The sequence below is a fragment of the Piliocolobus tephrosceles genome, chromosome 19 (genome assembly GCF_002776525.5).
Source record: "Piliocolobus tephrosceles isolate RC106 chromosome 19, ASM277652v3, whole genome shotgun sequence".
Taxonomy (NCBI): Eukaryota; Metazoa; Chordata; class Mammalia; order Primates; family Cercopithecidae; genus Piliocolobus; species Piliocolobus tephrosceles.
Genome location: NC_045452.1, coordinates 28,482,897 through 28,497,335, shown reverse-complemented (window position 1 = coordinate 28,497,335; position 14,439 = coordinate 28,482,897). Strand labels below are relative to the sequence as shown.

General features: G+C 56.2%; 1 protein-coding gene across 4 annotated transcripts in view; it reads right to left on the bottom strand.

The window, feature by feature from the left end:
• Window positions 1–14,170, bottom strand: part of GRAMD4 (GRAM domain containing 4) — an 88,699-nt gene extending 74,529 nt beyond the window's left edge. The window contains exons 1-2 of one of the 4 annotated variants that reach the window (XM_023221712.3): window positions 14,054–14,124; window positions 13,101–13,174 (exon numbers count right to left, since the gene is read on the bottom strand). Coding sequence is in view for 1 of the 4 variants with exons in the window: in XM_023221710.3 (XP_023077478.1) it covers window positions 13,101–13,174; window positions 13,684–13,710 (101 nt within the window). In the remaining 3 variants the exon portion in view is untranslated. Of the gene's footprint in view, window positions 1–13,100; window positions 13,175–13,683; window positions 13,984–14,053 lie in introns of those variants that run through there. The other 3 variants (XM_023221710.3, XM_023221713.2, XM_023221715.3) reach the window with 3 other exon arrangements.
• Between the last annotated feature and the right edge of the window lie 269 nt (window positions 14,171–14,439).

Here is a 14,439-nt window from a genome sequence, read left to right as displayed (position 1 = left end):
CTAATTTTGGTATTTTTAGTAGAGACAGGGTTTCACCATATTGGCCAAGCTGGTCTTGAACTCCTGACCTTGTGATCCGCCCACCTTGGCCTCCCAAAGTGCTGGGATTACAGATGTGAGCCACTGCACCTGGCCCCAAGTAGTGGTTTTTTTAAAAAGAAAGATATGCTATTTATGTAAACATGTAATAGATTTATAGTTGCATATTTCAGTAAATAAATCTTTTTAAATTTCTTAGTTTTGACTTCTAATAGCGAGTAGCAATGAATACACCCCAGAGGCACAAAGACTCACCAGTGTCCTCCATCGCTTCAGGCTGTAAGGGGCGCTGGGACCTGGGCTTAGCACCTGAGTGTATAGGATGCACCTGCCGCCTTGCTCCGCTGTCTCCTCCATGCCTGCCTGTGCACTGTCTGTGCTTCCCCCACTCAGCATTCCCGTCTCTCTTTTGGTAAGGACCCTGCTCTCCACCGGAAATGACCCATCCCGTGGTGAGGGGCTGCCAGTCACATGCTCTGTCTCATCACGGGAGTGAAGCCACAAGGGAAGTAGGAGGAGGCGTGGAGGGTGAAAAAGCACCACGTCAAAGGAGGGGGAGACCAGCGACCCAGCCAGAGCACCCCAAGCAGCTCCACACCGCAGGCCCCTGGCCCCAAGCTGGCAAAGCCCCCCTCTGCTTAAGCAAATCTGTAGGGGGCCCTTTCTATTTTGTATGCTCTCTCTGCTGGGGCTTTGGGAGACCCTCAGCAGTGGCCCACGTCCCACCACTGGAACAGGGTGACAGCTCCAGGTGACAGCTGCAGGCACTGGTCACAGGCAGGTGATTCTCTCACAGCAGGGCACAGGTGTCACCGGCCTTTAAAAGTCAAGGCATAAAACAGTCGATTCCCAAGACAGACACCTCAGGAAGAATACTTTTATGACTAAAAGACTCTTCCACTCTCCACAGGACCCTCTGACAAATAACCAGCAAGCTTCCTGGTGGCTTTAAGGTAAGAGCAGATTCACAGTCATCCACTTTACAGACAATCCTACGGGGAGAAAGTGCCGCTGGTGGCAAGACACATATGGGATTCTCAATGACTTGTGACTAAGGAGTCCCCACGCGGGGAAAGCCTTCCGACGGTCACTTTTCTGCAAAAGCAGTCACACCTCACAACACACCTTTGCTCCAGCGACAGCAAACATGGAACTCGTGGGCACGTGGGGCCATCATGCTCCATGGTGCTGACTTGTGGAAACATTTCAATCTCCATCTTCCAGACAGAACCAAGATGCTCATTTCAGAGAATGGAGCTAATACATTAAATGCAGGTTGCTAGGTAATTTTTCACTAGGTAATTTTAATTCTCAAAAAAGTTAGCATCAGCCGGGCACGGTGGCTCTCGCCTATAATTCCAGCATTTTGGTAGGCCGAGGTGGGTGGGTCACCTGAGGTCAGGAGTTTGAGATCAGCCTGGCCAACAGGGTGAAACCCCATCTCTACTAGAAATACAACAACACAAAAATTAGCCCGGCGTGGTGGCAGGAGCCTGTAATCCCAGCTACTCAGGAGGCTAAGGCAGGAGAATCACTTGAACCCGGGAGGCAGAGGTTGCAGTGAGCCAAGATCATGACACTATACTCTAGCCTGGGGGACAAGAGTAAGACTCTGTCTTAAAAAAAAAAAAAAAAAATAGTATCTAAAAGCACAACTATGAAACGACCAGCTCAAGGTCTGAAAAGCCACAAGCTATCTGCAAATTGCGTAACTGACAACGCAAGCAATCTCACACACAGGGCCTGCTTGTGCCCAGGACGGGCCAACAGCAGAAATATCTGGACCCCCCATTGGTCCCATCTGTTGACAAAGGTTCCAAAAATCCACTTCTTGTGTGCCAGGGATTCTGTCAAGGTCTCAGGATGTCCTGATCCGACCCTCCATCTCTATCACTGCCTCTGTGTCAGACAGTTCCCTGGGACCCACATCCTCCTCGGGGGGTGCTGCACGGCACTGAGCTGGTGGGCACCAGAGGCCACCAGAAGAGCTCACAGGCCCGCCACCCGCAACCCTGGCCCTCTGGGTGTGGGGCGGCTCCTGTCTCTCGCGTTACCCTTTTCCCATGCATCTCCCCCCCGGTTCCCCTTCTTTCGGCCCCAGCCTGAAACCCACCACGTAGCTGCTAAGGGTGCTCTCCAGACAAGGCCAGCTCCGCCTTTCCCCGCTGGCCCGCACGGGTTTGAGGACTTGACTTGCAGCGTCAGCTCCTAGTTCTGATTTCAGATACGTTTGCCCCTCGAGGAGCCTGGAGCTGCACCACAGGCTCTGTCTGACCTCAGGGTCTCCCCACCTTCTCAACAAGCTCCTTCCCCCAAGCAGACCCCCACATACCTCAACTAACCAGAAGCTACCACCTAGACCCACGGCTGAGCTAGGAGCCGGCAGTCAGCAAATCACAGCAAATCAAGCCAGTAACCAACCAGCACTGCTTTTCTCCAAAGTGGGAGAGAAAGCAACTTAGGGGCCCCCAGGACAGGACTCATCCTGGACATGGTCTTACGGCTTGCACAATTAGAATCCTCTGGCAACAAACACCGAGGTGCAAACGACAAGTCCATCCACCCTTCCCTCTTGCTCTCCATTTCACAGACACTCCCTCACTCCACTTATCAGAGCAGCAAAAGACACCCAAACATGTCGCTCGAATTCTCATTAAATTTTCACCAAAACAACGCCACCCGGCCAGGTGCAGTGGCTCACACCTGTAATCTTATCCCTTTGGGAGGCTGAGGTGGGCGGATCACTTGAGGCCACGAGTTTGAGACCAGCCTGGCCAACATGGAGAAACCCCATCTCTACTAAAAATACAAAGAATTAGCCAGGCGTGGTGGTATGCACCTGTAATCCCAGCTACTCAGGAGGCTGAGGCACAGAAATCACTTAAACCCAGGAGGTGGAGGTTGCAGTGAGCTGGGATTGTGCGACTGCACTCCAGCTTGGGCGACAGAGCAAGACTGTCTCAAAAACAAAACAAAACAAAAGGCCACCAATGCCAAAACCTAATGGACTAAAAAAATACAACCAGAACATGCTACCTTGTACAGTGTTCTAAAGGCAAGTTCTACCAGCAGATAATGGTAAAAACAAAACAAAACAAAACCAAACCTACATGTCACCTAAACTTGCCCTGAGAAGGTAACTTGCAAATCAAACTGTACCTGTTTTTTTCCTAATTAAAACCATGCCTGAGGCCATGCGCAGTGGCTCACGCCTGTAATCCCAGCACTTCGGGAGGCTGAGACGGGCGGATCACGAGGCCAGGAGATCAAGACTATCCTGGCTAACATGGTGAAACCCCATCTCTACTAAAAATACAAAAAATTAGCCATGTATGGTGGCGGGCGCCTGTGGTCCCACCTACTCGGGAGGCTGAGGCAGGAGAATGGCGTGAACCCGGGAGGCGGAGCTTGCAGTGAGCCAAGATGGCGCCACTGCACTCCAGCCTGGGCGACAGAGCGAGACTCCATCTCAAAAAATAAAATAAAATAAAATAAATAAAACCATGCCAGAAAATCCCCTGAAACTTGAGCAAGAGAGACAGAAGGAGAGGGAACTACCACCCAGTGAAGTTTCTCTGGATCTAAAGAAGATTCCAACTCACCACATCATCTCGTCCCCATACGCCTTTGGGGGCTTCATAGCATTTTCTCCTCGGGGAAATCTTACCTCCTGAATGTCAAACTTGAACAAACCCCCTTTAAAACAGCCTTGCTCAGTAGCATGCCGCCTGCCAGGAGGGACACGGGGCACTGAGCAGGAGCTGGTCTGTATGCCACCTCCAGGGCCCACACTTGGCACCTGCAAGGCTCCAGCAGCCAAGGAAACTTCTCACTCCTGCTGAGCCACTTTACAACCCTCCACGTCAAGGGACCCAAAGGTCTGGCTGCAGATTCCCAGGGGAGGGCAGGACTTATTGAAAGCAGGCGTGGAGACCTGGCTTAACCAGTCGAGCAGGTTGACGGATGGATGGACGGACGCTGAGAAGGGTGGCTCCCGATTCCACCTGGAGGCAGCAGCTGAGCCAGCCCTGCAGCCATCCAAGCTCCGCAAAGGAGTGGAGGTCTCAGTGACAGGTGGAAAAAAGGCCCCAAGAGGACAAAAGAATGCTGCTTTTAAAGCCTAATCTCGGCGGGGCATGGTGGCTCACACCTGTAATCCCAGCACTTTGGGAAACTGAGGCCAGTGGATTACCTGAGGTCAGGAATTCAAGACCAGCTTGGCCAACATGGTGAAATCCCATCTGTACTAAAAATACAAAAATTAACTGGGGGCCGGGCGCGGTGGCTCAAGCCTGTAATCCCAGCACTTTGGGAGGCCGAGACGGGCGGATCACGAGGTCAAGAGATCAAGACCATCCTGGCTAACACGGTGAAACCCCGTCTCTATTAAAAATACAAAAAACTAGCCGGGCGAGGTGGCGGACGCCTGTAGTCCCAGCTACTCCGGAGGCTGAGGCAGGAGAATGGCGGGAACCTGGGAGGCGGAGCTTGCAGTGAGCTGAGATCCGGCCACTGCACTCCAGCCCAGCCCGGTGACAGGGCGAGCCTCCGTCTCAAAAAAAAAAAAAAAAATTAACTGGGTGTGGTGGCATGCGCCTGTAGTCCCACCTACTCAGGAGGCTGAGGCAGCAGAATCATTTGAACGCAGGGGGTGGAGATTGCAGTGAACTGAGATTGTGAGATCGTGCCATTGCACTCCAGCCTGGGCAACAGAGCACATGAGACTTCGTCTCAAAAAAGAGAAAAAAAGAAAAAAAAAAGGCTAATCTCTAAATTCCAAAAGGAAACATGATTCTATCAACTGGTTCAACTGAGAAGAGAAAGACCATTCCAGCCCCTGCCAAGCACTCAACCACCCAGGGGGCACCGGCACCCACCCACAGAGGGTCGGTGACAAAGACTTCGGGCCTGTGGCCAGATGGCCCTGGAGTCCCTGCAGGACCCCGCAGAAAGGGCTGCCGGTGACATCTGTCATCCTGGCCACACTTACGTCTGTGGAAACTGATGGCTATCAGCCTCATAAATGTGATTTCACCAGGTGAGACTCCATCTCCGGATGGCACAAGCCAGCAGCCAGAGTCCTTATCCACGGGAAGTAGGGGGCTGGGCCCAGCTAGTCCTTGTCCTCATGGTCCATCCAGGCAGCAGAGAAACTGCGCCAGGCAGCCCTCTGACCTCCCGTCACGGTGCTGATCCAGAACAATGCACAATGATTCCAACAATGTGTCCACAGAGTGAATTATGAGAAAGTGAACCCATCCTAATACACTGAAGCGACACTTCCAGCACAGAGAGCGTCCAGGGTCTGGCTGCCCGTCCCACCAGAACAGCAGATTCTTTCTGACCCTCTGCAAGCCCCTCGGCCAGCACCCGCTCCTCAGCCTCCCTGGGTGAGCTGGGAAGGTGGCCACGGTACAGAAACAGCATTGGGTGTTAAGGCCAGGGACCTGGAGGACCTCGCTTAGTGGCTGGCTCTGAGACCTGGACAAGTCACATATCACCCTGGTACCTGTCAGATGGGGTGCTCACCTGCCCATGCGGTCACTTGCCTGTGTGGCCTGGGCTTGTGGTTCTCTGGGTGTTTGAATCTTGGCCCCCTGACTGGCTGCAGGGGTCCCTGCGATGATTTGGAGGGGCAACTGGAAAGGGCTGTTCCGGTGGCTGTGGGGGGCGGGGTCAGGTGCTCAGAGGGTTCAGGGCAGGAAGAGGGGACTCCCATGGGTGTGCCCAAAGCCAACCTCACCTAGGACTGAGCTGCCTTGAGGGGAGCCTGTTTTTCTCTCAAAATGTGGAATCCTCTCACCTCTGCACCCCCGTGTCCCTACTGACCACCAGGCCCAGAACATCAGGGCACCACCTCCCCTTTCCAGACACAGGGCCAGGCCCATGGGCTGCAGGATGAGAGTCCTTTGGGTGGGGGACCTTTGTGGCATTACAGGGAGATTCACAACCCAGGAAAATACAGTCGGAAGAGGCACTATGTCCAGGGGCAGCCAAGTTAAACAACAGTCTCGGTGGCCCATCTCCCCCACGTCCCCACCTGGATTGTTTCAGAGCCCTGTGGCGTGGAGACCTGCCGTGTTGCATGGTCTCTATCTGCAGTTAGCTCCCACACCTGCCCTGGGATTGAAAACGTGCCCCTGGCCGGGTGCGGTGGCTCAAGCCTGTAATCCCAGAACTCTGGGAGGCCAAGGCGGGCAGATCACGAGGTCAGGAGACTGAGACCATCCTGGCTAACACAGTGAAACTCCATCTCTACTAAAAATACAAAAAATTAGCCGGGCAAGGTGGCGGGCGCCTGTAGTCCCAGCTACTCAGGAGGCTGAGGCAGGAGAATGGCGTGAACCCAGGAGGTGGAGCTTGCAGTGAGCCGAGATGGCACCACCGCACTCCAGCCTGGGAGACAGAGCGAGACTCCGTCTCAAAAAAAAAAAAAAAGACAGAAAGAAAACGTGCCCTTCTTGGGCACCTACCACTGACTTCACTTCCCCACCCTGCGCCTCCAGGGGAAGGGCACATTCTCCCCCGGACCACATGTGGGGCTGGGGTGCGGACCCAACTTCCCTACTGCTTTGCCTCGAGGCCAGACCACACAGTCCGCAGGAGTCGGGCCGGAGCACTGCACTCGGAGCAGCAGAAACAAACCTGGTGCAGTCAGAAGGCCCAGGTCCCGATGCACTGGTTACCAGCAGCGGACACAGGCGCGGCAAACCACAGACACTAAAAGAGTGCTGGCTGGGCCGGAGCCACTCCAAAGCGCTTCAGAACATGTGGGGCGCCCTCCCCGACCCCCGGCCCCAGCTCCCCGTGCTGCCCCCTCCCCACTGGGCTTGCAGGGCACCAACCCTCCCCTCCCTCCTAGGAGATGCCAACTCGCCCGGGACCAGGACAGCCCCAGCCTCCATCTCCAGTCCGGCCCTCCTAGCTCCTCAGGGCAGGACAGATGCCAGGGCCAACTGTCCTGAAACCAAGCTCCGCTTTACCCCTGGACATCTCTGTACCCAAAGCCTCCTGAAACACCTGCCCCCCCGACCAGAGGTCCCTCACCACCCACACAGGCAACGCCCCTTCCTCTACCAAGGGCCCTCCAGAAGGCCAGGAGCCTCTCTCCACCCCAGCCCTCCTCTGGCCGCTGCCCCCGCCACCGCACAAATGCCAAGGATCTCTGAGCACACCTGGCCCTTCACACCCATGTGCTTGCATTCCTGCCCTGGCATAGAATGCTCTTTATCATCACCCACCCCACCCCCCTACCCGCCCACTTCCACCTGTCCTTCCACAAAAACAGGGGCAGGGAGGAGGGGCCCGTCAGGCAGGTATGGCCTGTGGGCAGAGCTACGGCAGGTGACAGTGTGGACTCAGGCAGGGAAGGGAGTGCACAGGACACACGGAGCTGGGGCAGGAGCCGGGCCTGGGGCAGCTGGGGAGGGGCTGGTGGGATGCTGGGTATCAAGGCTGGCTTCTGCTTGATGGTTAGCCCAGAGGTTCCCATTACATTATTAAAAATAATGAAAATATGGCCGGGTGAGGTGGCTCACGCTTGTAATCCCAGCACTTTGGGAGGCCGAGGCGGGCGGATCACCTGAGGTCAGGAGTTCAAGACCAGTCTGGCCAACGTGGTGAAACCCCGTCTCTACTAAAAAAAATACAAAAATTCGCCCACTGTGGAGATGCAGGCCTGTAATCCCAGCTACTCGGGAGGCTGAAGCAGGAGAATCACTTGAACCCAGAAGGCAGAGGGTGCAGTAAGCTGAGATCCCACCACTGCACTCCAGCCTGGGTGACTGAGCGAGACTCCATCTCAAAATAATAAATAAAAATAATGAAAATAGACAAGAGAGGACGATGCACAGACCCCCAACAGCAGCACAGACCCCAGGCCAAGGACGCATCCCATTCTATGCCCTGGAAGCCCAAAGGATGAAAAGGGGAAGAAGAGTCGGCCCACAAGGCTCCTCCCTTAAAAGGCTGCCCCAACACTGAACGTCGGCTATGGGAAAGACACTTACAGCAGCGCTGGCTCACCCCTGCCCGCCCGCCAGGGGACTCCTGGCAGGCCCTGCGGCAGGAGTTGGGGGGTCCCACCTGCCCTCCCTGTGCGGCAGGCCCAGTGGAGAAGAGGCACTCAGAGACCACCTGCCAAATGGTCAAGAAAAACGTCCCTTTCCCTGTCCAGCTGCAGAAACTGGGATGTCTCTCAGAAAGACCGCCTGCAACAAGGGCCACCCGCAAGGAATCTTCTGCTTGACATGAGGTTCTGGGGAGAAGGAACCAGGCAAGGGAGAATCCCGTGATGGTTCATCAGGCCTCAAAGTCAGAACTTACGACTTTTTAAACATTTCAGTACGACTTACCTTTCTGCTACTGGTAAAGGGGAAAGGTCTGCAAATCAAGTAACAGTAAACAAGGATTCGACGTTACTTAAGCAAACACGTTATTCTCAAGTATTTGAGAATGGTGTGGATAAAACCAATTCCTTTTATGTTTTTGTTCAAATGCTTTCTTTTTTGAAAGCCCGCATGGAGAGTTCTAATTTAGGTTATGTTGGTGAACAAAAATAATCACAATGTGGGGTTTGTATCTTCTAATTATACAGAATTTAGGACAAAATATTCATGTAAGTGATTCTGGAATACTTTATAAATAGGTCATATAGGCTCTTTTTATTGCCAAAATTCTTGAAACTCAGTGCAGCAGAGTCATTGTCTCCATGTGGAACTGAAAGCAAGGCAGGCAGCCAGCAGCCCCTCCACGATGCCGGCCACAAATCAGCCGACGCCGGGGTTTTTAAAGCCCCTTGCGGAGCTGGTCACCACACAGGTGGGCCACAGAGTTCCGAGACTCTCGGGAGAGAAATCCTGCTTCTGCAGGCACAGAGGATGTGGTTCCTCCCTGATGCAGTAGGAACAGTGAAAACATTCAGGAGAGAAACGGAATCAAGCCCCTCCCAGCTGCGAATGACTGAGTTCACCACACAGCCACAGCGGGGCTTCCTCACCTTCCTCACCATGACCCAGTGCCAACAACTCACTTCATTCTTTTTTTTTTTTTTTTTTTAAACAGGGTCTCCTCCCTCTGTTTTCCCAGGCTGGCTGCAAACGCCTGGGCTCCATGGATTCTTCCTCCTTAGCCTCGCAAGAAGCTGGGACCACAGGCACACGCCACTGCACCCAGCTCTGCTGTTTTTAATCATACAATTAAGCAGTCAATTATTTAAAAATACACACTTGCGCAACCTAAAAGAACCACACTTATTTGTCAATTAAGTCAGCTGGGCTGGTGGCAGTGGCAGTGGGCCTCATTCCCTGGGGCACTCTGGAGGTGTAACCCTATGGGGCCTGTGCCCCGTCTGTGGTACCACCTAACCCGAGCCCCGGTGGCCCTGCTGAGCTGGGCCTCAGGATGGGGTCTCAACTCCGGTGATATCAACCAACTTTCCTGGAACGTGCCGTGATGCCCTTGACAAGTGTGGGGACCTGGGGGTGAGAGGGAGGGCCTTGCTGTGTGCAGCTTGCAGGCACAGGAGGGGACACACCAGTCCTGGGCTAGGCCCCAACATCCCATTGATGCCACGGACGCTTTCTGACTGTCCCCGGGCACGGCTGGGCATGGCTAACTGAGGGGTGCGGGGGGTGGCCTTTCTGGGCTTTTTTTTTTTTGAGACAGAGTCTTGCTGTATCACCCAGGCTGGAGTGCAGTGGCTTAATCTCAGCTCACTGCAACCTCGAGGTCAAGCGATTCTCGTGCCTCAACCTCCGGAGTAGCTGGGATTACCGGCGCCCGCCACCACGCCCGGCTAATTTTTATTTTCATTAGAGATTGGGGTTTTGCCATGTTGGCCAGGTTGGTCTCCAACTCCTGACATCAGGTGATCCACCTGCCTCGGCCTCCCAAAGTGCTGGGATTCCAGGCGTGAGCCACTGCGCCCGGCCCAGGGGTGGCCTTTCTGAGGGGTGCAACCTAGGACTTCAGCAATGTCCACTGGCCTCTGCCTCACAGAGCTTCAGTAAATTCGTCCAAACGAATTCGGTAAATCTGTCCAAACCAACACACCCCAATTTTCTGATGCAGCCGTAATGTAACTTTTTTGAGACAAGGTCTCACTCTGTCGCCCAGGCTGGAGTGCAGGGGTGGTCACAGCTCACTGTAGCCTCAATCTCCCAGGCTCAAGCGATCCTCCCACCTCAGCCTCCCAAGGAGCTGGGACTACGACATGCACCACCACACCCAGCTAATGTGTTTCATGTTTAGTAGAGACGGAGTCTCACTATGTTGCCCAGGCTGCTCTCAAACTCCTGAGCTCACGCAGTCCTCCCCCACTCAGCCTCTCAAAGTGCTGGGATTATAGGCATGAGCCACACTACACCCAGCCCCGTTAATTTCTGTTTAAGTCCCTGATGAGAGAATTTAAGATAAAGAGAGATTTCACTATCACACACTGGACCCCGTGGCTGAGAAGGGAGCAGTTTCCCACCTTAGGCCATTCCAGGGCTCTTGCCTTCTCTGGCTGTTTTTTGGGGTGTGTTTTTTTTTCTCTCTTTTTTTTCTTTTGAGACAGCGTCTCGCTCTATCACCCAGGCTGGAGTTCGGTGGCACCATCTTGGCTTACTGCAATCTTCGCCTCCCAGATTCGTGCAATTCTCGACCCACAGCCTCCTGAGTAGCTGGGATGACAGCTGCCACCACCATGCTGGCTAATTTTGGTATTTTTAGTAGAAACGGGGTTTCACCATGTTGGCCAGGCTGGTCTCGAACTCCTGACCACAGACAATCCACCTGCCTCGGCCTCCCAAAGTGTTGGGATTACAGGTGTGAGCCAGCACGCCTGGCCTCTGGCTGTTTTTAAAAACTAGTAACGTCCATCATCCTTAGCTGTCCTCAGACAACACTGTGGACTCTCCCCCAGTCTCTCTGAGCTCCTCCTCCTCTCACCCATGATCACGCCCTGGTGGGACCTCTGCTGCTCTCTCCCTCCCCTGTTGACACTCACCTGGGCCCAGCCCGGGTTTCTCCCCTCCCATTCCCCTCCACCAGGCCACCAAACCAGGCCAGTCACGAGCAACCGGCAGACACTAGCTGACCGAGCGTCCACAGCAGCAGCCCAGGCCTGGTCACACACACAGCGGCCCAGGTCACCTCCTCCCTGGGACAGAGCTCCTGGCCAACCCCAGCCCTCGGGGTTAGTGGAATGCTCACCCATCCCCGGCACCTTCTCAGCTCTCTATCAAGGATCGGCTGGAGGAAGGGCACCGGCAGAGGTACCCAGCACTCCTGAACCCCAGCCACCAGCCATCTTCTCCCAGCTTCCCAATCAAAGCCTCCCACCAAGAGGAGTCAGGCCGAGGGCCATCCCTGTGGCCCCAGAGCTGTCACGGCCAGACTCCCAGCTCGGCCCCTCTGGATGCAGGAGGCATGCAGGGCACAGGGCTGTCCAGGCAGCCCAGCAGCTGGTGCAGATGTGGGGGCAGGGCTCTGGACCCCGCAAGGCCACGGCTTTCCTGACTGTCAGGGCTCTGCCCACCCGGGCCAACAGTGGGCAGGAATCATCCAGACTCAGGGCTCCCAACCAGGCCAGGACCCATCCTGTAAGGCTATCGTAGGAGTTACAGGAGACGACAGGACCTCCCCACCAACACATGCCACAGGAACCAGGCAGCAAGGAGGGCCAGGCGGGGAGCTGGCTGAAGGGGTAGGGAGAAAGCTGCAGAAAGGGTGTTGACAGGAGGCCTCTCTGAGGGGCTGAGGGAGGGGAGGCAGGCAGGCTGCTGCAGAGCAGGGCGGGGGCCGGGGGCGAGGTCCAGGCAGCACAGCAGGCCTAAGGGTGCACACAAAGCAGGTGGGTCACTTAGAAACCTCAGGAGTGGGCTGGGCCGGAAGAGTTAAGGATCCACCCCACGAGGCAGATGAGTGATTTTCTAAAATACTTACATGAAGCAAACAGAGCGAGACTGGGGGGTAGCAGCCACAGGGCATGGGCCCTGCAGGCAGAGCTGGGAACTCGCAGACACCCGCTTACTCATCTGCAGAGCAGGGGCAGCATCGGCCCTTCCAGGGTCATTGCAGGGGTGGCAGCCACCCCCCACATCCCCTGGCCCCAGCAGGTCTTCAGATAATAGGGCCACCCACTCACCTGCTCCCTGGGCAGCCCTCCCCATCCCCACAGACAGCCCAGCCCCACCCTGGGCCATCTGCCCTCGGGCCACGTGAGGCACAGCCCTCGCACCCAGCACTCCCCCGTATCAGAGCTGCCCCCACACCCAGGACTCCCCCAGGATCCAGAGCTCCCTCTTTAACAAGGCTCCAGGGCTTCTGGGAAGGCAGCAGCAACTGGAGGGACAAGGACACTGGGCCAGGGTCTCCCAACTCTGAAAAGGTCCTCCCTGGAGCACCAGCAGGCTGGGGAGTGTCGCCCATCCAGGACCCCCGCCGCCCCTGCTTCTCCCATCGGTACTGACGGAGAACCTGCTGCGTACCCAGCCCTCTGCCCAGCGCCACAGTGACGAGCTGTGGTTGCACTGCCAGGGGCCAGCACTTTACACAGGACATCTCAAATGTTTACAAGAACTTTGCTGTCACCAACCTTACCGTGGGAGGGGGTGGGGGGACGCTGGCAGAGGCCGGGTCACCAGCCCCAGGCCCCACAGCTATGACAGGACCTGGGAAGAAAGGCTTCGGCTCCAGCCCAGCCTGGGCCACATCCAGGCTCTGCCCAGCCCGGACTGATGCCAGTGTCACATGCCCTCCCGAGACCTGCGTCAGGAGAGCCTGAGGACCCCGGGGATGGAGAGGCGAGGCTGGGGCTCCTGGATCAGGCCAGGGAAGGAGGACGGAGGAAAGGGTGGGCACCCCTCAGCTCCAGGAACACGGGTCACCCCTGCCCCCCAACCAGGAACCTCTTCAGATCGCTCATTCTCCAAAGGCAGCTGATGGCTAAGACTGTGAGGGACCGGGGTGGGGCCTTTTAAAAGATTAGAAGGTGGCTGGCCAGAGGCCACAGCTCCCCTTTTGCCCTCTAGAGTGGTTTGACCCACTTCGCAGATCCCAATATGAACGACACTCACCTGGGGCGGATGCTCCAACAAGCATCCGCAGAGCTCAGCAGGCCCGCCACCTCCCTGTCCTTGCGTGGTGCTGCCTGGAGGGACGTAAGAGGGACAGGCAGACAGGGACGGAGTTGTGCTGACCTCAGCTCTGCCCCTGCTGCCCTACCGGCTCCTCACCCATTGGGTTGTGGGGGACACTGGGCAGTCACCGGGGTTACTTGGCTTCTCCCACGCTCCTAGGGTCTGACAGCAGATGGGGTGGCTGGGGGTAAGCCCCCAGGGCCCTCCCAGCCTGAGTCACAGCTCTAGATGTCAGGTTTACAGAGAGACTCTGGGACAGAGCCCCTGAAGGCAGCTCCATGGGGCTCCATCAGGGCTGGGGCTGTCCCAGAGTCTCTCTCTAATCCTGACATCTAGAGCCAAGTAGATACCACCCACTCCCGCCCCGCCTGTGCCCCTCTGACCAGGCCCTGGCCCCCTGAACCCTCAGGCCTTTTGCCATCCCGTGATGTGAGTGGGTCTGCCCAGACGGGGAGAATCAGGACCCCTGCACCATCTTCCTGCGGCCCTGACCCAACACCCAGGCTTCTGGCGCACACACCTGTTTCACTTCCTCTCCACCAAACATCTGCCGGCTCCACTGTTGGGCAGCTCAGGCTCCAGGAGCCAGCAACGACCACCAGTCAATTCCACCTGTTTCAACCCTACCTCAGGCCCGTGCCTCTGGGTCCCTCCCTCCTGAGCTGGGGTTGGCTGAGTGTGCCTGCCTAGGCTCCTCCCACAGGACAGGACAGGATAGGACGGAGCCTCGCCCACTGACCCCCATCCAGCCCACTGGCCCTCTGCCCCAGCCTGGGCCGCCTGCCAGGCACGCTGCTGGGGGAGGCCCTCCCCCTCAAGCCTTTGTCAGACTCTGACTATGCCCCTAGTTGGAAGAGAAGAGCTACAGAAACCAAGCAGTGGACACGAACCTGGGCACTGAAGCTGGAACAGGACCCCAAAGGGCCTCCACCTCCCAGAGCTGATGGCCCGGTGTCCACCTCCCAGAGCTGATGGCCGGTGTCACTCCGGACGGCTGGGCTTTTGGAACTGTCTTCCCCTTCCCATCCCCACACACTTAAACCTGACAGTTTCACTTCTTGGGTGGAGAACTTGTGAAATGACTCACACACCTTGCTGCGGTCCAGCAGCAGTTGAGGACACAACGTCACCTTCTACTCTGGGGCCCCAGATCACTGGCTCATCACAGCCTAGTGGGCACACATGCTCCACAGACCATAGGGGCCTCCACTCTTGCGGGGTCCACTCCCGCTGTCAGTTGAGCATTCCCTCCGGCCAGGGCATAATCCACTTCGCC